Below are 24,454 nucleotides of genomic sequence, written 5' to 3' on the forward strand. Positions count from 1 at the left end.
CAGACCATGGCACCTTCATCGAAGGAGACATGATCACATCTATACCGATGCCAAAGATCAAATCCAGCGTGTGGCCTGCTTGATGTGTGGGGCCCGAAACAAACTGGGAGAGCCCTAGTGTTGCCATGGAAGACACCAGGTCCAGAGCCTGTGAGGAGGGAGTGGCATCAGCATGGATGTTGAAGTCCCCCAACACCAATAGGTTAGGGAACTCCAAGGCCCAGCTGGCCACCGCCTCCAGCAGGCCTGACAGGGTGGCTGCTGGTGCGCTAGGTGGCCGGTACACCAGCCAGACAGCCAAGCTCACCTCAGAGCCCCACACTAGGCCAACACATTCAATGCCGGGAATTGATGGCGATGCTAGAGCCCTGAAAGAACAATCTTCCCGGATTAACAATGCCACCCCTCCCCCTCAGTCCACAGTCCGCGACTGGTGGAGGACGGAGAAACCCGGAGGTGCCATCTCTCGTAAGGTAACATTTCCCCTTCGCGCACCCAGGTCTCCGTCACACAAGCCAGGTCGACCCCCTGCGAGGTGAAGAAATCTCGCAGGGTGGCGGTTTTGTTGCCTATAGACCTGGCATTGCACAACACCAGTGAAGGAGGTGAGTAATCCTTGCTCACCCTACCCTCATCCCTCGGGATGGGGCGCAGATTGGAAGGGGTACGAGCATATCCGGATCTCGATCCCCTTCGCCTATGACATCTGCCCCCACCGCCATACCTCCCTCGCCCCTCCACGGTAGCAATCCCGAGCCTCATACTAGCCTCTATTTAGAAAATAGAAAAACAAAACAAAACCAATTATACCAAAACAAAACCAATCCCTACCCCACTCAATATCCAACCCCAAACCAAAATAAAACGGAACAAAATAAAAATACATAAATAGAAACCACTGTTCACGGTGGTACAACAAAGTAAAAAGTAAAAACACCTTTAAAACACTTCAAAATATATAAAAACATTTTTAACTTTTGCTGCTGCAGCACCAGTGTCCTTAAAGGTGTGGCGGAGGTGAGTGCGGGCCCCGCCCCCTAGGCCAGGTGGAATTAGCCTGAGGAGGGAGCGGCCTTCCCCAACACTCAGGGTGCAGCAGCAGGAAAGGAGCAAAGGAGGTCAACTCATAGCTGTCAACTTACAGATTTGTAAATAAGGGACCAGCAGCCAAAATAAGGGACCTGCAACTGAAGGGATTTCTGGGAGATGAATCAGCCTGGTTGCTCCTGCCTTCCAGTCAATGCATGAAGTCAGAACTGACTGACAAGGAAGTCATTTGTATCTTGTGAATAATAGATGTTTGGTCCTCACCCGGGGGTCCTCAGGAGTTGCTCCCCCCCCCACTCCCCTGCTTCTGTCTCCTTTTCTTGCACTTGGACTCTCTGCTGCTCTCAAGGCAGACTCCTGGGGTGGGGTCCCTTTTTCTTTGCTCTGAGGGCCAGGTATGGGCAGGGCCAAAGACATCTCCTTTGAAATTTAGGAGGGTAATTTAGTATTATTATTCTGTTAGATATCTTAACACACACACAGCCATTGATGCCAAGGTCCCTGGAGGCTCAGGGAGTAGCAGCGCCCATTTCCGGCTGCTTTGCCAGCAGCAATCCCTTTGCGACAGAGAGGATGTGGTCCTGGGATGCCCTGCTCTGGGTGCGAGGGGATTGCTGCAGTGGCCTCCATGGGGAGCTGCCCTGGGAGACACTGGGAAACTGGTCCCCAATGCAGCAGCCAGACTACGGGCTGGGATCCCTCTCTTTATCCCTGGCCTTTCTCTCCCACCTTTTTTTGGGGGGGGGGGGGGCTAGTCCACCTCCTCCTCCAGCTTTGGAAAACCATTTGCAGATGTTTCCTCTGTTGTGCAATGAGGCTGAGCGATGTCACAGAGAGTTAAATTCCCAGGAACTCCTTTGTTTGAAGAAGGGAGATCTTTTCTGAAGGGGGGGGCGGAGGGTCAAATGAGTTTGGGATCCTCTGATCTGCAGGAAGGAGAGCGTGGCAGACCTGGCCCCTCCCTGGCAGGACCCTCCCCTCCCTGACTTGGGGTGTCCCCCCTGCAGGAGCAGATCAGGCCCCCCAGGCACCCTCCCCTGCTGCAGCCCTGGGACCCCCGCCAGATCCCAGAGAGAGAGGAGACTCACCAGATCCCAGAGAGAGAGGAGACTCACCAGATCCCAGGAGGGGAGAGCGAGGCAGCCCTTGCAGGAGAGACCCCAAAGCAGGAAAGGACTGGGGAGGGAGGGGCCTTGGCTCTGGAGGACCTGCCCCCCCTTGCTTCCTGGTCTCTCTAGGAAGGCTGCTCGGTTCCCTTTAACTCTTGCCAAGCCCAGCGTGCCCATCTCTCCCCTCCGCCTTTTCTTTCTTTCCCCACATTTCCAGAGATGCTTTTTGGGGGACGCCCCCCCCCCCACTTTGCTTTCCTTCTAGCGCAGTGATGGCGAACCTTTTAGGAACCGAGTCCCCAAACTGCAACCCCAAACCCATTGATTTTATCGCAAAGTGCCAACACGGCAATTTAACCTGCATATCTCATTTTTCCTGTGTTTTCACGTTTCTTCTTTATGACTGCTGTTGTAATAAATAATCCTTCATAAAAATCATTGCTTTACATTCCTCATTAAATTATCTTTCCATTGATACATGATTTTATGAAATAACTCAGTGCTTTTTTCTAAAAAAGAAAGTTTAGGGTACTCTCATTTTGTCTCAAGAAAATCACGGGGGGGGGGGGGATAAATACAGTGAGTTTCTTTTCCTGTTAAATTCACAAAATGTTTAGGGGTATGCGTCCCCCTGCGTCCCCACAGAGAAAAAAGCCTTGGTATTACTCCAAAACAAAGTGGTGTCATGAGCCATCAAACCTCGGAAATACATTTTGTCCAGAAGGTTCCACAATTTTGGCTGCAAGTGTGCACTGGAGGGCTGGACTAAGAGACCCTCTCCCAATTTTTGATATGAGATAATAATGATTGTCTGCGTGCGCACATAGAAATTAATAGAAATAAATAAAGCCAGCCAGATGGGTGGTGGTGTAGCAAATAGTCAGGCCAGTCAAATGAAGAATTAAAGCAAGAAAGTTTTAATTGTTTGCCGGCAGCAAGCAATGGCACGGAGGAATAAGTTCCGTAGTCCGGCCCTTCCCAACAGGGGAGGCTTCCCTTTATACATTCTTGAATCAGGTCTTTATCCAATCAAAAGTTACAGCATTAGACATACAGTGGGACCTCGGGGTAAGTACTTAATTCGTTCCGGAGGTCCGTTCTTAACCTGAAACTGTTCTTAACCTGAAGCACCACTTTAGCTAATGGGGCTATCTGTTGCTGCCACCACACGATTTCTGTTCTCATCCTGAAGCAAAGTTCTTAACCCGAGGTACTATTTCTGGGTTAGCAGAGTCTGTAACCTGAAGTGTATGTAACCCAAGGTACCACTGTAGATACATTAGGTTCTGCCTAGAGACAGGGCATGAGGAGTTGGACATGACCCTTCCCTGTCCTTCCTTGGTAATCCTTATCAGCCCATCTCTGGGTGTCTCTGGGCAGTGGGTGTCTGAGTGTCTGTACCGGATATGGGCCTGGCCTAGATCAACCCAATGGCTTCCTTGCTTAACATTTTAACTCCCAAAACGCCTTCCCTGAGCACGTTGCCACAGTGGTGGTGGTTCTTATATTTTGCCATTTCTTCGGCTGCCCTTTGCTCACAGCCTCCAAGGAATGAATTCCTCCGTTGGCTTCCATGGGAAAGCCCAGCCAACATGTCAACCCAGCAGCCCCTTCTAATGTTGCCGTCTTTATGCTTAGTGACCTGGGAGTCAGGCCCTGCTGAACTCAAGGCAGCTTACTCCCGAGTAGGAAAAACAGACTGGCCGGCCCCTCGCTCGGGCAAGGAGGCTAAGGCCCTGCTGGGATCACAGTGCGTGTGCCCACAGAGAGGGCTCTAGGTTTGCCACTTTGCCATTTCGTCAGCTCTCATGACCAGGAGGCTAGCGGCTGCCAGAACCTCCGTTGCTCCAAAATAGAAAATTTATTTATTCCAGTTATTCCATTTATATTCCACCTTTTTCTCCCCAAGGTCACCCCAGGGAGCTTCATGGCTGGGTGGGGATTCGAAGCCTGGTCCCCCAAGTCATAGAGTCCAACACCCATACCTCTACTCAGCACTGAAAACCTTACATGTTTTCCAGATTTCATTTTGGTATAGAAATATGTGGATTTCAGCATTAGCTGGGGGGAAAAACTTATAAATTACTTGCTGCCAAAGGCTCAGATGACCCTGTACAAGTCCCATGATGTCTGGTGGAATTTTATCTTTTATCTTACCAGCTGCACAGGCTCCTGGTGGAGTACAAGGTCAGATTTAAGGTGCTGGTTCTGACCTTTAAAACCCTATGCGGCCTTGGACCCTCGTACCAATGGGACCGCCTCTCCTGGTATGCCCCGTGGAGGACCTTATGGTCCATAAATAACAACATTTTGAAGGGCCTCAAGGATGTTAGATTGGCCTCAACCAGGGCCAAGGCCTTTTCAGCACTGGCCGCGAACAGGTGGAACGCTCTGTCATGGGAGACCAGGGCCATGGGGGATTTGACATCTTTCCGCAGGGCCTGCAAGACGGAGTTGTTCCACCTGGCCTTTGGTCTGGACTCAGTCTGATCCTCCTCTTTCTTTTTTTGATGGAACCCCTATATATAAGGGACGCGGGTGGCGCTGTGAGTAAAACCTCAGCGCCTAGGACTTGCCGATCGCATGGTCGGCGGTTCAAATCCCCGCGGCGGGGTGCGCTCCCGTCGCTCGGTCCCAGCTCCTGCCAACCTAGCAGTTCGAAAGCACCCCCGGGTGCAAGTAGATAAATAGGGACCGCTTACCAGTGGGAAGGTAAACGGCGTTCCGTGTGCTGCGCTGGCTCGCCAGATGCAGCTTGTCCCGCTGGCTACGTGACCTGGAAGTGTCTGCGGACAGCGCTGGCTCCCGGCCTCTAGAGTGAGATGAGCGCACAACCCTAGAGCCTGGCAAGACTGGCCCGTACGGGCAGGGGTACCTTTACCTTTACAGTCTGATCCTCCTCTTTCTTTTTTTGATGGAACCCCTTATATGGGATCCTGTATATAAATTTTCCCTCGGGCCTTTTGCTGCCCATATAGGACCAGCATGGATAGCTGACCCTGGTGAACATTTGATGTTTCATCCCCTTTTGGTCTTGATTTGTGAGTCGCCAGTAAAATAAGGCTGCATTTTAAGCGATATTTTAATCAATTGCTTTTTTGCTTCTTTTAAACTGTATTTTATATTTGGTGTTAGCCACCATGAGCCTGTTCTTGGGGGGGGGGGGCGGGGTATAAATAAAAATCTTCTTCTTCTTCTTTGCAACGAATGAAGACACACAGAACTCCCTCTCTGCAATGCAATCTGAAATTTGGGTTCCCTGAAGGTCCTAAGGACTTGGCCAACCTAATATTAATAAGGTAAGCCAATGATTCTCTCCATATGAACCACCCTCTAGTCTCTGCTTCTCCATTTGTACTGTATTATTTTATGTAGTGTGCCTTGCCATTGTTTTACTGATTACAGTTTAGAAATTATTTATTGTAACTATTGAGTGGACTTCTGTTTAAACTTTTATATATTTATATTATTTTATACTATTCTAATAATCGTTGAATGTTACTTTTTGATGTAGGTTGCTTATTTTAAAGTTTTGTTATCACATTTTTGTATTGCATTAGATTGTTATAAGATGTACATTTTTTGTTTCTTCAGCTTGTAAACCGCCTTGAGTATTGTAAGGTAGAAAGACAGTATACAAATTAAAAATGATGATGGTGAACCTCGTGGGACTTTGAGCTGCTTCCGGATCCAGCCGAGACTCAGGCAGACTTTGGGGCTGGAAGTGCCTTTGAGCAACTGCAGATGGTTCCACATTCCAGGACCGGGAGAGCCTGGCCTCGCGCCTTCGTTTCTTCAAGGCTGGATGACCACAGTGCCGTCCTTGTGGGGCATCCCTTGCGCTTGGTCCAGAAGCTTCAGCCGGTGCAGAATGCTGCAGCACGATTGCTGTCAAAGCGAGGCCTTCTCGGCATATGACCCTTTGGCTCAGGTGGCTTCACTGGTCCACTAAACTTACTTTTATAAAACATCCCCCAAAATACCCATTTCCCCATGAGTCCGTTAGGCCGGTTTAGATGCATTCTTTTGCAATGTTAGCTTAATTGTAGTTACTGAAAAACAGACTTTCTCAATTTATTCAGATATACATAGGAGATTGGCTGCTCTCTCCTCAATATTTAGCTATCACAAACTCAGCAATGGTAACAAAGTTGAATGCTGCAAAGTGGACCGTGAAGCCTCCTGCCTGATGTCAAGTGGCAGGGAGTTCCAAAGTATACTTGCTGCCACACGAAAAGATCAATCTTTAAAGTTGGAGGTTCCTACAGGGCAGGGCTGGCAGGTTGCACATTCAGTGGCCCAGTATTAGTGCTTTTAAAACAAAAGCATATAATTTCCTCTTCCAGAAATGCTTAATTGTGAATTCAAGGGATACTGAAGTCTTTACAGACAGAGATGACAAGACAGCTTTCCAGATTAGTTAGCTGGGAGTGAGACAGTTGGCAGAGTGGCACTGGGCTGGCTAAGATGCCAGCTACTACAGGAATTGCTTTCTTGAGCCTTTTTAGCACTGCAATACCATTTCTTTAAAAAATAAAAAAGGTTGATTTTTAAGTCATGGCAGAGTGTGAGCAAATACTCCACATCTGCCAAGCTTTCAGGAGCAGGACTAAGGGGTGAAATGAAGCCCCGCAGATCCCCAAAGGTTGAGGGAAAGGGTCTATCTCCCTTCTTCATTGTCATTATCAGTTCTTTCCACCTAAGAAATGGGAAGAAAGCAGCTGCTCATGTTAAAATTCATCAGCTGACGATGGTATGATTTGTCAGCAATAAATATGATTTGTTCTGTAAGTGAAGTCAAAATCAAATCAAAACTTTATTAGCAAAGCCAACAGGCCACAGCTGTACAAGAGTTAAAAGTGAAAATAGGGATAAAAGGAAGAAAAGAACAGGCAAAAGGAGGTCCGTCGGATGAACAAGTCTGTCACTCAGATGGTGGCCCTCAATTTCGCAGCTCTCTCGATGTACCTCGCGACCTTCTCTGTTATCTGACTATCCGTATCAGATAATAGAAAATACAGTGTAATGTCTGGTGAACGGCCGGGGTTGGAGAGAATGAGTGGAGTAATAATCTCATTCCTTAGGTCTTTGTAAAGGGGGCAAGAAAGAAGGACGTGGGACACTGTTTCCGTGTTACCATCTCCACATGGGCAGAGTCGTTTTTCAAATGGAGTCTTTTGGTAACGACCTTCGAGTACAGCAGAGGGAAGAACATCCCATCTAGCCAATGTAAAGGCACGTCTGTATTTTGGGATGGTTAGTTTAGACAAATATGAAACTGGAGAGTCAAAATGAGAAGGGGGAAAGTAGGTATACCATGGGCACAGTTTCTTTAAGATAGTCAGGTTGTTTTGTCGTTCAATGTCTTTCAGGCGCTGGCCTATTAGACTCTTTGCTTTAATGAGGCCCATTGATAGTAGGGACTGTGAATGCAGACCGCATGTAAGGAGTTTTTGATGCACAGTTTTGAACCACTTGCTTTTGTGAGGGTCTTGCATTACTAGAGGCAGTAGACCAGGTGGATTCAGATTAAGACGAAGCCAATAGTTGAATGTTCTCTGCCAGGTCCGAGTTTCCACAGATGGAAGGCAGGCCTCGAGTCATAATGCTGCGTTTGGAACACAGGAGGGGACGCCGAATATCTGCCTTAGAAATTTAGACTGGACAGTTTCAAGACTGGAGCAGTGGTTCCCCGTCCAGATTTGCGCCCCGTACAGTAACTGCGCCAGAGGTTTTGCTTGAAAAACTTCAAGGGCTGCTGGGATGTATCTGCCCCCCTTCGTGTAGAAGAAGCGGGACAGCATCTTGATACTTTGAGCTGCTTTTTCTTTGGCACATTTTTGATGGACATCCCAGGACCCGGTCGACTGGAAAACGATACCCAGATATTTGAAGGCTTTGACTTGTTCAATTGTCTGGTTATCCATCCTCCAGCTGTACTGTCTGTGTTTCCTTGCAAAAACCATAATTTTGGTTTTCTGATAGTTTATTGCAAGTTGCTCTCTCCTACAGTATGCTGAGAATTCACCTATGAGCCTATTTAAGCCTATTCTTGTTCGAGATAGGAGTATCGCATCGTCAGCGTACAAAAGCACTGATATTGCTTTGTCAGCCAGTTTGGGGGCGTGGAAGTCCGGAGATGACAAACAGTTAACCATATCATTGATGTAGATGTTGAATAGAACTGGGGCCAGGATGCAACCTTGCTTGACCCCCTTACTGACAGGAACTGGTCCTATAAGATGGCCATTTAACGAAGTTCTTACATGCAGCACCGTGTCTTTATATAAACAGCTGATCAGAAATAATAGTCTTTTGTCTATACTTGATGTGCTCAATTTATCCCAGAGTCTTACACGTGGAATTGAATCGAAAGCAGCCTTTAGATCGATAAAGGCTGCATATAACACCCCACGGGATTTTTTGGCATATTTGTCAATTAAATAGGCTAGGGTGAAGCAATGGTCTATGGTGGATCTGCCTTGCCTGAAACCCGCTTGCTCTTCCGCTAGAATAGCTTCAGTTTCCAGCCAGCTAGTTAGCTTGGTATAAAGATGTTTGGCATATAGTTTGCTGGGTATAGGCAGAAGGCTGATTGGTCTATAACTCGCCGGGTCTGTCATGGGTCCTTTTTTATAGATTGGGATAATTATTGCCTCAGTCCAACCATCTGGGAGTAAACCCGTTGAGTCGATCCAAGAAAATAAAGACGCCAGCAGGGGGGCCCACCAGCCAATGTTGGACTTCAGAAGTTCGGCAGGGATGTAATCATTCCCTGGGGCCTTGTTGTTCTTTAATTGTGCGATTAAATTCTCAACTTCCTTCGCAGTTACTGGTGGCCAATGAGGTAGGTCCTCCAATTGAATGCATAGTTTGTAATGTTGGGCTTCCTGGTCATAGAACAAAGATTGAAAATGGCGCAACCACTCCATTGGTTCCACTGTACAGATGGAATTAGTACGCTCCTGGTCCAGTAGACCAGATATGGTTCGCCAAAAGCAAGTAGTATCTTTCTCGTGCGATGCCTTAACCAAACTGTGCCATGCGGCTCTTTCAGCTTCCAATTTCTTTCTCCTTAGTAATTGTTTGTAAGACCGTCTCAGATAAATATAAGCATTAAGTAGGAGGGCAGTCCCTGATTTCCTGTATCTCCGGTAGGCTGTTCTCGTTTGTCTCCTTGTTTGCCTGCACTCCAGGTCGAACCAGCTAGCTCCGTCCTTTGCCCTCTTTGTAGCGGAGCTATGTATCACTGTTGTTAAATGGGGTTTCAATCTTTCCAAAAGTAATTTAAAGCGTTCCATAATCGCAGCTACTGAATTGCCTGATACAATAGCGGAGCGAATAAGCTTTAACTCCACTGACTGAAGAAGGAGGGTTAGATTTTCATTCAGTATTGGGGACCATTTGAGTCTTTTGGGGGCAGGTATATCCAAATTTACAGAAGGTATATATTGTGGCTCGGCAATAGAATAGTCAAAAGGCCGACCTGCAAGCTCTAAAATTAGAGGTAGGTGATCACTCAGAGTATTGTGGCCCACTTGGAACTTCCTTACAAAGCTGTGAGCAAATCTTGAGATTAAGATATAATCTATAACGCTTCCCCCAGCCTTGGAGAAATGGGTATATTCCCCGGGGCGGTCCCCCTCTATATTGCCGTTTAATATCAGCAGTTCCCTCCGTCTGGCAGCCTGCACTAAGCAGAGACCTGGGAAATTACTTCTACTATCTTTGGACAGTTGTGTCGCGCCAATATCCGTCTGTTCTTCAGGGTCCATAAATTGGTTGAAATGAGTGTATAGACTGTTGTCATCTGTTCCTATACGAGCGTTGAAGTCTCCACACACAATAGTCAGGGCAGACGGGTAAGTAGATTCGAGAGGCTCTAAAAACGCCTCTAGCTCAGCCCATGTAGCCTTGACAACGGGGTTTTTTTGGCCTGGGGGAATATAGACATTGACCAGCAAGAGAGTAGTTCTCTTGAAGCTAAGTAGAGCGGCTGTTGCTAAAGAATTGCAGCTGGGTAGGGCTGTTAGAGAATGCGCCAGCTCCGTGGAAATGAAGCAAGCTAGGCCACCACTAGATCTGCCGCCCCTTAGAGATGGAGAGGCAGGCAGGTAGTGGCAGTTATACCCATTAAGAAATATAGGGTCATTCTGCCATGTCTCCTGAAAGAAGATGATGTCAAATTGCTTAAGGTAACACAAAAATTGTTGATTATTTTTCTTGGCGTGCCAACCCGCGATATTCCAAGACAGCACTTTTAGGCCCCGGGCCCTTCGGGGAGCTGGATCTATGTCACCACCATGTCCAGCAATTCTTTGGTGTCTAAAAAAACACACCCGTTGGCTCTTTTCGAGGCTGACTGCTTGGAGAGAGTGTAGTGATCCTCTTTTCTTGGTGATTTGGGGCTAGATTTTGGAGTTGGGGGGGAAGCTAATTCATTCGGAGACAATTTTAGATAGCTGTGCCAGGAGCTTTGAGGTTTCACACCTTGATTTGGTCTTACTTTATTGTACATCACAGGGGGCTCAGATTGTAATTCCACGTCTACACATTTAAAGGTGCCTCCCACTGTCTTCTTATCCACCAGACATTTGGGAGATATGGGCTGCACATAAGGGTCCTTCATTGTCTCACCTTGATCATCCTTTTTTTCTAGTCTGCTTCGAAGTAAATCAAGTCTTTTCAGGATCTCAGTTTGAGCTGGAGAATGCAGTGACCAGAATCGCTTTATCAGCGAGAGTTCTTCCTCCCAAGCGGAGTCCTCACTATCCCACGTGAGAGGCCCGACGCCAGTTGGATGTGAGGCTTCCTTTTTTTCATTTGGTGCTGTTTGGTGGGGATGATCCTGCTGGAACTTATGCTTTCTATTTCGATGGTTTTGGTGGTTGGTTTTTTCCCTTTTGTGAACTTCCATTCCTATGCTCTTGGGCCCCATCAGAGAGGTTGCAGGTGCTCTATTTTCAAATATTCTTAATAGGACTATTCTTTCTTTTTTGAATAGGTTTTTAGCTCTAAAAATGAAACTGGCCAGATTATGATCTAAAAAAGTAATCAATGCTCGTACCGAGCAATCATCTTGATGTAGATACTCTATAGCGGCTATGTCAGTTGCTTTTACTACCCCCGGTAAAATGCCACTTATAATGGAGGCTAAGGCCACAAAAATACTTAATATGGGGGGTGGCTGGGCAAAATACTGTGAAATAATAGAAAAAGTGGGTGACACTTGGAGGTTGCAGAGTTTTGAAAAATTGAAAGGAAAGGTGCGAGACTGGTTTCATTACGCCCAAATTTTAGAGATCTTTAAAAAGGACAAAAAAATTGGTTTCCAGGTGGAAAAATCAAAATTAGAGACAGAACTACTTGAACCTAAGACGAAAGTGCTTTCAAGAATGTATAACTTGTTGCTTAAATGGAATACTCAAGACGAGACAGTTAAATCAGCCATGATAAAATGGGCACAAGATATTGGGTACAACATTATGTTTGAAGACTGGGAAAGGTTATGGACCACCGGTATGAAATTTACGGCATGTAGTGCCTTAAAAGAAAACATTATGAAAATGATGTACAGGTGGTACATGACCCCAGTCAAACTTGCAAAGATATATCATTTGTCTGACAATAAATGTTGGAAATGTAAGGAGGCTGAAGGAACATTCTTTCACCTTTGGTGGACATGCCCGAGGGTGAAGGCTTTTTGGGAAATGATTTATAACGAGTTGAAAAAGGTATTTAAGTATACCTTTCATAAGAAACCAGAGGCCTTCCTCCTGGGCATTGTAGGCCAGAGAGTGCCAAAGAAAGATAGAACTTTCTTTCTATATGCAACTACAGCAGCAAGAATCCTTATAGTCAAATACTGTAAAGCACAGGAGCTACCCACACTGGAAGAGTGGCACACGCAACTGATGGACTACATGGAACTGGCTGAAATGACAGGCAGAATCCGAGACCTGGGAGAAGAGGCAGTGGAAGAGGACTGGAAAAAATTTAAGGACTATTTACAAAAACATTATAAGCTATATGAATGTTGAGAATTTGCTAAGTTTTGAGAAAAACATGCTTCAGTATTGAGATTCGGAAATGATTGAAATTAAGTTATGACCGAGAAAAGTTCAATTTTTAGAGTAAATAATTAGATGAAAATACAAAAACACATGAAACAAGGTATTAATTTGCTGTTTATTTTTATTGTAAGGAATGCAGGGATGGAGGATGTGGGGAAGTCCAATTGACGATGAAAAAAAGATTTGGAAAAATGAATTTTCTGTTGTTTAATTTCTTCTTTCTTTTTGTAGAACAGCTTTTGTTGTGTTATTGATGATGTATTGATGATTTACTTTGACCTTGGAAAACAAAGCAATAAAAAAAATATTATAAAAAAACAACAACAGATATTATGTTTCCAAATGGATCCTTACCAAGAGTGGCCACGATCCCATGATTCTCCTCCATGACATCTTTATGCAGAGCTCTCTGGTCAGGATCCAGCAACTCCCACTCCTCATCTGTGAAACAAACAGTAACATCTTCAAAGCACACTGGACCCTAAAAGAAAAAGGGAAATGTCCTCCTATGAGACAACAATATTGTTCACTACCACTGTTAAATAAAGAAATGGTTACAACAGTAAACAACAAATAACTTGTCCTGATGAAATTGCAGACTTTCTTCCTGCCATGTGTTACAAGTTTCATTTGATTACACTAAAAGATCATGCCACCCTTTCCCATGAGTGCTAGGTGGATTCCGGCAACAGTCTTAACAATTTATATATTCAATAAACTTTGGCCACGTGTTATAAAAGGAATATAGATTGTGTTCCCTCACCTTCTTAATTTCCCTTGGCAAACAAAATTTAAGATACTGAGAGACCAACAAATTTTGTTATTTGTATGAGCTTTCATGTGCATGCACACCTCTTCAGATACAATTTTATTTTATTTCGACTACGGCAGACCAACATGGTTACTCACCTGTAACTAGAACAGTATTCTAGGTGGGGCCTGACCAAGGCAGAAGAAAGTGGTACTATTCCTGCTCTTGATCTGATTCTGCCTTCTGCCACATTGGCCTCCCCTCCCCTTTTGGTGTCGTCTGCAAATGTGATGAGCATCCCATCAGTTCCTTCATCCAAGACATTTATAAAGAACTTGAACAACAACGGGCCCAGGACAGAACCCTGTGGTACCCCTCTTGTCACTTTTCTCCAGGATGATGAGGAACCATGAAGGAGTCCTCTTTGGGTTCGGTCAGTCAAATCCACCTGTTACCACATTCAGCCTCATTTTACCAGCTTCCCCACATAAATATCACAGGGGACTTACTGAAATCAAGATGCACTATTACCAAAGCAGTCCCCTGAGAATCAGTCTGTACATTCATCCAAAAATAGAAAAGAAAAAGAAAAAAGAGAGATTTCTCTGGCTTGGCTTGTTTTTGAGAACGCCATTCTTTCATCCTGTCTGTTTTTGTTGTGAACCACCGTGAAATTCTCAGATAAAGGGTACATAAATTTTTTAAATGATGATAAGAAGAAGGATATTGACAAGCTGGAACATGTGCAGATGGTGTTATTATATTTATTTCATTTCTATAGCGCCCTATAGCAGCGGTGCCAACTTGAATAAAATATAGGAGGGGTTTAGTAAGCCCTGCCTTAGTTAAACAGTCACAGGATGCGGTGCAAGCATGCCATTTGAATGGCTGTTCCTATGAACTGGGGGGTGGCCCCCTCACATATCTTATTGGGGGGCAAAGACCCCTCAGACTCTAAGAGTTGGCTCCCATTCCCTACATTCCCTAAAATCACACAATGAAAACACAAAACACCCCCCCAAACCTGTAACCCCCAACTCCCCACCACATTTTAAAAGGGCATTAGATGTCAATCAGCCAAAGGCTTGTTTAAACTGGTGTGTTTTTCTCTAGCACTGAAAGCTGTATAATGAAGGGTTTCCCACTCTTCGTATGAATCCTTTGATGGGAAGTGAGAGAGGAGCTCACACTAAAACGCTTTCCACATTCCACGCACTGATAGGGTTTCTCCCCTGTATGAATTCTTTGATGGGAAGAGAGAGAGGAGCTCTGACTGAAGCTCTTTCCACATTCCATGCACTGATAGGGTTTCTTCCTAATGAGATTTCTTTGATGGGAAATGGAATAGGATTTTTTTTCCACTTTCAAGATATTTGTACAGCTTCTCCATTGTGGGGATTTTGTCATGGTCACCCTTGTTCTTGATTTCCAGTTCATCACTATCTGCAATGAAGAATAATGGATTAGCACCTCACGGAGAAATTAAGGAAGAAGACTTGTTAATTCTGGTAATAGAGGAATAACACAAGTGGGTTAGATGGATTGTTTTCTGAAGGGTTGGGTGCATTAATTAACGGGGATCAACCGACATCCTTAGAGGAACCTGTGATTTGATAAGCTACTTCAACTTCCCTAACAAATCTGAAGTTTACAGTTAAAATGGACTGGGGAGTTCAGACCAGACTGATCCTTGTTTAGAAGCTGCAATATTGTAATCCCAGGAGTCTTAAGGGGGCGCTGTTGAGTTCTGTGAAAATAGCTCAAAGAGAGCTGTTTTGAAATTAAAAACAAATATTCTGATTCCAAAGGGATCCTTACCAAGAGTGGCCACCATCCCATGATTCTCCTCCATGACATCTTTATGCAGAGCTCTCTGGTCAGGATCCAGCAACTGCCACTCCTCATCTGTGAAACAAACAGCAACGTCTTCAAAGCACACTGGACCCTAAAAGAAAAAACTGAAATGTCCTCCTATGAGACAACAATATTGTTCACCACCACGTCTTGATCTACAACATTGTTCTGCTACTTGACCTCTTTCCCCACAAGGCAGCTTTCCCTGGCCTGATCTGGATCCACAGCCACTGCTTCCATTCTCTCCCCAAGAAAAGATGGATGAAGAGGTCTTGCGGGCATCATTCTGTCACCTGCAAGAGGAAAAAGGTAAGGGGGAGGCCCAGAGTGCCTGATTCTCTCACAGGTAAATCAGTGCATCTCAAACTACAGAGGGGCCTTTGAGAAATAATAATAATAATAATAATAATAATAATAATAATAATAATAATAATAATAATAATAATAATAATAATATCTTTATTGTCATTGCCCCCTCTCGGGGACACCCAGGTAGGGCACTCCACACAAAATCAAAATAATTATTATTATTATTATTATTATTATTATTATTATTATTATTATTATTATTATTAGAATGGGACTAAATGGAGAAAAACCACCTTCCTCCTTACCCAGTGGCCTCTCTCTGGTGTCCAACGGAGGCCTCTCTGCCTCACAGGAATCCAGGTCCATTTCTGCAAAGAGATCCTTTCCCTGAAAAAGAAACATGGATTCAAAACAGAAAATGGGGAGAAATACTAGAAAGAGAATAACAAAGACTTGAAGGGTGTGAGATCTCATTCCATGGATGCTTTCCCAGAAAAAGGATGGGCCATCAGCAGACCATTATGGGATGTTTTCTGTCCTGTTTGGAGCCCCTTGGGAATATCCAGAGGAAAGTCTCTCTCACCTGCTTCCTCTCCTCTGCCTGACTCAGGAGGAAACCTTCAGCCAGGGCCACCGCCTGGGAACTGGTCTCTGCTCCACAGTCCCTCACCCAGCTCTCCATAGGCCCTGTCTCTAGGCAGAACCTCATGTATCTCTCTGGAACACAGTCTCCAGGCAAAGCAGTTTTTGTCTCTAGGCATAATCTGTTGTATCTATCAGAGTACAGTGTTACCTCGGGTTACATATGCATCAGGTTACATATGCTTCAAGTTACAGACTCTGCTAACCCAAAAATATTACCTCGGGTTAAGAACTTTGCTTCAGGATGAGAACAGAAATCGTGTGGCGGCAGCAGAAGGCCCCATTAGCTAAAGTGGTGCTTCAGGTTAAGAACAGACCTCCGGAACGAATTAAGTACTTAACCTGAGGTACCACTGTATGTCTAATGCTGTAACTTTTGATTGGATAAAGACCTGATTCAAGAATGTATAAAGGGAAGCCTCCCCTGTTGGGAGGGGCCGGACTACGGAACTTATTCCTCCGTGCCATTGCTTGCTGCCGGCAAACAATTAAAACTTTCTTCCTTTAATTCTTCATTTGACTGGCCTGACTACTTGCTACACCACCACCCATCTGGCTGGGTTTCTTTATTTATATTAATTTCTATGTGCGCATGCAATCATTATTATCTCATATTAAAAATTGGGAGAGGGTCTCTTAGTCCAGCCCTCCAGTGCACACTAGCGGCCAAAATTGTGGAACCTTCTGGACAAAATGTATTTCCGAGGTTTGATGGCTCATGACACCACTTTGTTTTGGAGGAATACCAAGGCTTTTTCTGTGGGGACGCATACCCCTAAACATTTTGTGAATTTAACAGGAGAAGAAATTCACTGTATTCATTTTCCCAGATTTGAACTGTATTTATCCCCCCCCCCCCCGGTGATTTTCTTGAGACAAAATGAGAGTACCCTAAGCATTCTTTTTTAGAAAAAAAAAGCACTGAGTTATACCATAAAATCATGTATCAATGGAAATAAAATATTTAATGAGGAATGTAATGCAATATTTTTTATGAAGGATTATTTATTACAACAGCAGTCATAAAGAAGAAACGTGAAAACACAGGAAAAATGAGATATGCAGGTTAAATTGCCGTGTTGACACTTTGCGATAAAATCAATGGGTTTGGGGTTGCAGTTTGGGGACTCGGTTCCTAAAAGGTTCGCCATCACTGCGCTAGAAGGAAAGGAAAGTGGGGGGGGGGCGTCCCCCAAAAAGCATCTCTGGAAGTGGGAAAGAAAGAGAAACGGGGAGGGGAGAGGTGGGCACGCTGGGATTGGCAAGGGTTAAAGGAACAGAGCTGCCTTCCTAGAGAGGCCAGGAAGCAAGGGGGGGCAGGTCCTCCAGAGCCAAGGCCCCTCCCTCCCCAGTCCTTTCCTGCATCGCTGTCTCTCCTGGGATCTGGTGAGTCTCCTCTCTCTCTGGGATCTGGTGGGGGTCCCAGGACTGCAGCAGGGGAGGGGGCCTGGGGGGGGCAGATCTGCTCCTGCGGGGGGGGGACCCCAAGTCAGGGGGGAGGAGAGGGTCCTGCCAGGGAGGGGCCAGGTCTGCCACGCTCTCCTTCCTGCAGATCAGAGGATCCCAAACTCATTTGGCCCTCCGCCCCCCCTTCAGAAAAACAATGACTCTCCCACGAAATCTCATATCTTTAATCAAAGGAGTCCGATTACACAACAAATGTGCAAATGGTTTTCCAAAGCTGGAGCAGGAGGTGGACACTATCCCCTCCCCCCCCCCAAAAAAAAAGGTGGGAGAGAAAGGCCAGGGATAAAGAGAGGGATCCCAGCCCAGAGTCTGCCTGCTGCATTGGGTACCAGTTTCTGACTCTTCTTCAAGGGCAGCTCCCCATGGAAGCCACTGCAGCAATCCCCACTGATACGGACCAGAGGGGGGGGTACCTCTTGCCCCCCCCTCTCCCTTGAGCAACCGAGGCGATGACCTCGAGGGTACCCACGGTACACCCACCCAGTCCCCCCTCACTGTTGCATAAGCACCACACTTCTCCCAGACCCCCTTTTCGTTTCTTTCTTTCACGAGCGAAATAAGCTCAAATATATGAATATATTCTCCTATCTCTTCCTATGGCTATCTGCGCTCCATACTTAGAACGAGTAGACCGGGCGTTCCTGTATCTCCGCTTATTCCTATGGCCGCGTCTTAGCCAATCACAGCCATGCATTCGTCCTGCAGGAGCTAGCTCAGGGAGCCCTTGCACGCCTCATTAAACCTACTGACAAGCTGCTGACGGCCCCCCACAGCGAGAACAATGGAACCGAAACTTCCGACCTCGTAATCTTGTCAAGACCTTGTTACAATGTATCCATTCTGCTCGTAAACCTGTCAAAACCCTGTTACAATGTATCCACTTTGTTTCCGACTTTGACCGAGGCTACAGAATAGGTTGGAAACCATCGGAACCTTTCGAAAATCATATAAAATCAACCATAACTCCGATTTCCTTGCTCTTGGTGTCATTCAACTCAGCTCCCTTTGGTCTCCATGATGGCACCCCAACCACCATAATCCCTGAAGCGGCAGGGCACGTACACAGGAACTTCTTAATCCTGTCAGATCGTCCTGCCTAACCCTTCCTCCGGGCAATACCAGGTGGCAGACGATGCATATCACTGTCCCATTGTCCTGCCACCACCGGTACTCAAGAAATGTTTATTTATGTATATCCCTCACTCCGCACATTCCCCCTCCCTTGTCTCAAATGTTAATCAGTGTAACCCCACCTCTCTGTAAACATATTCATGACGTGTGTAATATATTCATGATGTAATCCACGAAACCCAACCTTCCCATAATGTATTCATGACGTTTTCATGCACTGTATTCTGGGACTTGGAGGGAACTTTTAAAAGTCTATGCCGCCCCATTCTCGGGGTTCAATCTCGTTTTGAACCTGTTGCGCAATAAACTTGGATCTTCGTATCTTGCTCCTGCGTCCGGCTGAGCTTCCTTTTCTTCCGCTAGAATCCACGGACTCGGTCCGATTGGCTGGGTGGCAGGGTAAATACGCACCCAGATTTTCCGTAACAGCTTGGCGCCCAACGTGGGGCTTCAGCGGTTCTCCCGGGTTGCTGACCGGGGGCCCCGAATTCTTCAGCCGGCTGCGGGCCACTTTGCCCGAGAAGACCCTTTTGGACCTCCGGCCATCTCCCGGGCGGTAATCAGGAGCCCCAGGAGTTCAGCCGGGGAGCAAAAGGGATCCAGCCGGCTTATTCATCGGTCCCGGGATCGGATCGACGTAGAAGACGCGTGAGTATAGGAAAATCCAGTGCACTGGTGGGAAGGGGTGGAAGTCTCCTGGCAACTGAATTCTCTGCCCTCCTCTCTATCGTACCTTCTTACCTTTCTCTTGGTCCAGTCAGTGAGAGAGACCGTGGACTACTGCTCGACCCGAGAGGGGGGTTCTGAGCTCTATCTCTTTACCTAAACTCTCCAGCCAGCCGCACCAATTGGGAGCCCGAAGGGTAAGACGGAGAGACCCGACTTGAAAGATAGCCGACTCTCCGCAAACGGGCATCCCAGTTGAAAGCAAGGGGTTGGAGCTCTCTTTCCGATCTTCCCGAGCGTCCTTTCTAGGGGGCAGGAAGTGGTCTTGCTTTCTATCCCAATCCCAGCCGCACCGGTCGGGCTACGTACCACGTGTATCGTAAGCCCGCTTCCGAAAGCAAGGGGGATTTTCGACCCAGAATTCTATCCAGGGATCACCCGATCTGGCACCGCACGGCGCGGGCGTTCAGTAGGGCCCCTTTTCCTGAGAAGTTTGACGATAGGTAGGAGGTTGCCAGGAGGGAATAGCCCATGAGGAATTGGGCGGGACCGGCAGAGTGGAAAAGGGACCCCAAGTAAATGGTTAAAGAAAAGGAAGGAAGGAAATACCGGATAGCTAGAGCTCTTTAAAACCTCCCTAGGAAGTTGCCAAGCGACTAAGAACCTTTCCTTTTTACAAGTCCTTTGTCGAACAGCCCTAGACCCACAAATCCTTATCGACCCCCTCCTCTCTCCTCTCTCCTATCTAGACACGCGTGAAATATACTATGGGTACCCAGGCTTCCAAACATGAGCGGACTCACTCTGGGAGGAAGGCTTCCAGGAAGCCATCCCGTTCCCAGAAGGATCCCGACTCTCCTCTCCAATTCGTCATCGCGTATTGGAAGTCGATTCCTGGCCACAAATTGTTATCTAAAGAGAAATTAGAGGACCTCTGCTCCGAAACCTGGCCCGCCAGTACTGCCTCCGCCAAACCCGAACTGCGGTGGCCACCGGGGGGTTCGTTTAATGAAGAACGCTTGAACCACCTAAGGAAAGCCTTGATGGAAGAAAAACCCCGCCAGCTGGAATACCTGGCCACCTTTGAGGCAGTAAGGAGAATGCTCCAAGCCCCAAAGGGAACAACTTCTTATCAACTACCTATATTAAATCCCGGGCGACAGCCAATGCCCCCCCCTTACGAAGATGACGACGTACGACAGACCCTGGTCCCCTTTTACTATCAAGGACCGCCGCCGCGAGCCCCGACACCCAGCGACAGCAACTCTAGCAGTGGGGAGGAAACGGGGGAAGATGAGGCACAAGGCACTGAGAATAGAAGGGTCACACGACTACAAGCAAAAAGAGACAAGGGGGACACCAAACGCGTTAAACACCCCGGGCAAGCTAAAACTAAAATCCCCTCCTCTATGCTCCACAACACCATTGAGGACTCTACCCAAATCGGGAATAAACCCGCCTCCACGGAACCTCATGGCCCCGCAATGGGGACCCTGGGCCACGACAAAGAGGCCCCAGGGACTTCTGACCAAGTGAGCTCCACCGTGAGTTCTACTGCGGTCCAGATGCCCTTAAGGGCCCTGCCCATTCCTCCTCTCGTACCTAATGGGCCCCCTCGGATGGTTTACACGCATCAACCCTTCTATACCTCAGACCTGGTAACTTGGTCAAATCAGATGCCCTCACTGAGGGACGACCCGGACAAGTGCCACCGCCAGGTCAGCGCTATCTTCTCCACTCACAATCCCACCTGGCCAGATGTCCACGTCCTTCTGAATGCTCTCTTCAACGAGGCGGAGAAAGCGGACATCCTAGCTAAAGCCGGGGAAGCCATAGAACTACCCGACTACCAAAGGGGACGGCCTCAGGGATTGGAGGCGCTTACAGCACAATGCCTCAGAGTAGAACCAGCATGGGATTATAACACCACCAACGGGATTTGGTGCTTAAACCTGTTTAAAAAGGCAATTTTGGACGGAGTAAAGGCCGCCGGACAACGCACCGTTAATTGGACCAAAGTCCAGTCGGTCATGCAGGGGCCGAACGAACACCCGTCCGACTATTACACTAGATTGGTCTCTGCCATTAAAACATGGGGAGGAATAGACCCCGAAAACCCACAGCATGAAGTAATCGTTAAAGGGTTCTTCAAGGACCAGGCTTGCCCAGATATTAGAAAAGCCCTGAATCTCCAAATTGGATACGATGGAAAGAGCGTAAGTGAAATCTTGTCCATCGCGAAATCTGTTTACAACTCTCGGGACGAAAGAAAGAAGAAGGAAACAAAACCCGAGGTTGAATCAATATTAGCCTTAAGTATGGAAACTGCCTATGGTCCTAATCGAGGCAGGGGACTCCCTCGAGGAAAGGGGATCCGGGGAGGAGGACCCCCAAATCCCTACAGGCAATGGGGACCGGGGACGGGAGGATGCTACTACTGCCAGGAAGAGGGACACATAAAAAGATTCTGCCCCTACCTAAATACGCCATCCTACGGGGGACAGGAGCCTAAGCCTTTCCCTGTTCGGACCACCCACTCTCCTTTCTCCCCGCAAACCAACGTAACTCCAGGCTACAGCCATCACAACCCCACGGCTTATACCCCACCAACGGCCTCGAACCCGACACCTCAAATCCGACCCCAACCAGGACCCCGGACCCAAATGCCAGCCATAGACCAGCCTGCCCACCCTTGGGCGAATGCTATTGCTCCTCCCTTACACCCTCCAAACCAACCACCGCCCGACGACCACGACACCTATTGACAATTAGAAGGGGATCCCAGTCAGACCCAAACCATCTGCCCTGTCCTTGCATTGTCACCTGAGGACCCGGTCTGCACTATCGAGATTGACGGCCACCCCTATCAATGTCTACTGGACACAGGGGCTACTTATTCCACCCTAACCGACAGTCACCTGGAACCAGGAACAGTGACCAAGAAAGTAATGGGACTGGATGGGATACCCCGCACTTGCCCACTCTCGCGACCAGCCAAGGTCACCCTCGGACCATTACTAGCGGAACACACTTTCCTTTTAACAAGCAGCCCTGTTAATCTCCTCGGCAGAGACCTCCTCTGCAAGCTTAACGCTACCATAAAATGCTCCTCGGATGGCATTTACCTACATATGCCAGGGGACTCTATTCCCATGTTCCAAGGTATCGTCCAAGAGTCTAAAGCGGACCGACAGTTTCCCGAACTCCCTTTGGACCTAGAAAACGAATTGCCCCCCTCCTTATGGGGCACTGAATCAACCTCAGTCGGGCTCTTACTCTCCGCTACTCCAGTCAAGATCACGTACCGAAGTGACCTACCCTTCCCGTGCACCAAGCAATACCCTCTGCCCAAAGAAGCCATAGACGGCCTAACACCCATGATTGAGGACTTCCTCGAAAAGGGGATCCTAGTCTCATGCGCCTCGCCCTGTAATACCCCAGTTCTCCCAGTCAAGAAGCCCGCTAAAGAGGGGGCACCTATACGGTACCGTTTTGTGCAGGATTTGAGATTAGTAAACCAATTCGTAATACCCCGACACCCGGTAGTGGGCAACCCGAACTCCCTCCTAAACGCAATTCCAGCAGGGACAACTTGGTACTCCGCAGCGGATCTGTGCTCCGCCTTCTTCAGTATACCCCTGGATCCGGCCAGCCAATTCCTTTTTGCATTTACCTGGGGGCCCGGCCAACTAACGTGGACCAGACTGCCCCAAGGCTATGTAGAGTCACCCGCAATTTTCTCGGCCGTATTACACCAGGACTTAGAGGACATCCACCTACCAGCTAGCTCCACCCTGCTTCTCTACGTGGATGATATTTTATTGTGTTCTACCAGTGAAGAGGCGTGTAAGATAGATACTAAACACCTCCTATCAGAATTAGCAAAGAAGGGACACAAGGTGTCTCCAAAGAAACTCCAATATTGTAAACAAGAAGTCAAATATCTGGGACACATCTTAGGAGTAGGGACCCGAAGCCTAGCCACTGACAGGATCGAGGCAGTCACAAAAATCCCTCTCCCAAAAACGAAGCGACAGTTGCGCGGCTTCCTTGGCATGGCCGGCTTCTGCCGAGCCTGGATCGCTGGCTACAGCGAAATAACGAAGCCCTTAACTGTTATGACGCGGCAGGACCACCCAGACACCCTGGTCTGGGAAGAAGAAGCTTACAACTCTTTTGAACGACTAAAACGGGAACTCAGATCCGCTCCTGCCCTAGGATTACCCGACTACCGAATCCCTTTCAACCTGTTCATCCATGAGCAAATGGGGGTAGCCTCCGGTGTCCTAACCCAACCCTTCCGAGACCAAGAGAGGCCAGTGGCATATTATAGTCTGCAACTTGACAACACTGCTAAAGGGGCTGTCAGTTGCCTGAGAGCCATTGCAGCCGCTGCTGTCCTTCTCGAGAAAGCCCAAGAAACAGTTCTGGGCCACGAAATCACCCTTCACGTTCCCCATTCAGTCTCAACCCTCCTAACCTTAAAAGGATGCCACCATTTCTCAAACTCCCGCCTCAACCGGTACGAAGCCCTCCTACTAACCCCAACCAATGTCACCATTAAACGTGTCAACTCGCTAAACCCCGCTACCCTGCTACCCCTTCCCGACGATGGCACCCCACATCATGACTGCACCACTATTGTCCGGCAAGCCGAAAAGCCCCGTGAAGACTTAGATCATCTTCCCTTGGAGAACCCAGACCTAATACTATATACTGATGGTAGCTCTAAGGTAATCGACGGGGTTAGAAAGACTGGGTATGCGGTGGTCTCCGACTTCGAAGTACTAGAGTCAAACCCAATCAACTCCCAGTACAGTGCCCAAGCCGCTGAGTTAATTGCACTGCTGCGTGCCTGCGAGATTGGTGAAGGGAAGCGGATAACCATTTATACGGATAGTAAATACTGTTTTGGCCTCGTGCACACAACCGGCCAAATTTGGCTCCAGAGAGGCTTCCTAACCGCCGCCGGGTCTCAAATCTCGCACGCCGCCCTAGTTGAGCGACTTCTCACAGCGATCCATCTACCTGCCGCTATAGCCGTTGTCCACTGCAAGGCCCATACCAAGGGCAGGGACTCAGTTTCTAAAGGAAACCGACGAGCCGACAAAGCCGCACAGATGGCTGCCCTACGCGTCCCTAACAATGAATCCGAGTTTCAAGCCCTCCAACTACCAACAGACCTAGACCTTGCAGAAATTTACAAATCTGCCCCAGCGGATGAAAGAGCTATGTGGGAATCGATAGGTGCCACCGAGCAACAGGGCATCTGGGTCCTCCCTGATGGAAGAACCGTCCTTCCAAAGGCCTGGACTCCAAAAGTAGTGAGGGTTCTTCATCAGCGGACACATTGGGGAAAAGGGAGATTAATGGAACATGTAATTAGGTCTTGGTATGCACCCGGA

At 47.5% G+C, this 24,454-nt stretch overlaps 2 protein-coding genes across 8 annotated transcripts in view; both read right to left on the reverse strand.

Annotated features, from left to right (window-relative positions):
- The window catches only part of LOC114595218 (zinc finger protein 75D-like), a 437,997-nt gene extending 422,178 nt beyond the window's left edge, over positions 1-15,819 (reverse strand). The window contains exons 1-2 of one of the 7 annotated variants that reach the window (XM_077927876.1): positions 15,727-15,819; positions 15,449-15,530 (exon numbers count right to left, since the gene is read on the reverse strand). In XM_077927876.1, coding sequence (XP_077784002.1) covers positions 15,449-15,509 — 61 coding nt within the window. In that variant the 5' untranslated portion in view covers positions 15,510-15,530; positions 15,727-15,819. Of the gene's footprint in view, positions 1-2,162; positions 2,237-12,583; positions 12,723-15,448; positions 15,531-15,726 lie in introns of those variants that run through there. The other 6 variants (XM_077927864.1, XM_077927890.1, XM_077927882.1 and 3 more) reach the window with 6 other exon arrangements.
- On the reverse strand, positions 14,037-14,946 carry LOC144327610 (uncharacterized). The gene is made up of 2 exons (XM_077927989.1): positions 14,799-14,946; positions 14,037-14,423 (listed from the first exon to the last, which is right to left on the reverse strand). The coding sequence occupies exons 1-2, from the start codon at positions 14,883-14,885 to the stop codon at positions 14,070-14,072; spliced, it is 441 nt and encodes a 146-aa protein (XP_077784115.1). The 5' UTR covers positions 14,886-14,946; the 3' UTR covers positions 14,037-14,069.
- Positions 15,820-24,454: the final 8,635 nt, after the last annotated feature.

This window comes from Podarcis muralis, chromosome 4, assembly GCF_964188315.1.
Source record: "Podarcis muralis chromosome 4, rPodMur119.hap1.1, whole genome shotgun sequence".
In the NCBI taxonomy this organism is placed as follows: domain Eukaryota; kingdom Metazoa; phylum Chordata; class Lepidosauria; order Squamata; family Lacertidae; genus Podarcis; species Podarcis muralis.

Coding starts and splice junctions, on each gene's coding strand:
- LOC144327610 (XM_077927989.1), bottom strand. CDS start 14,885: ATGAGGAGTGGCAGTTGCTGGATCCTGACCAGAGAGCTCTGCATAAAG. Junction 14,424..14,798: donor TGGGATGGTGGCCACTCTTG/GTAAGGATCCCT, acceptor TCTTCATTGCAG/ATAGTGATGAACTGGAAATC.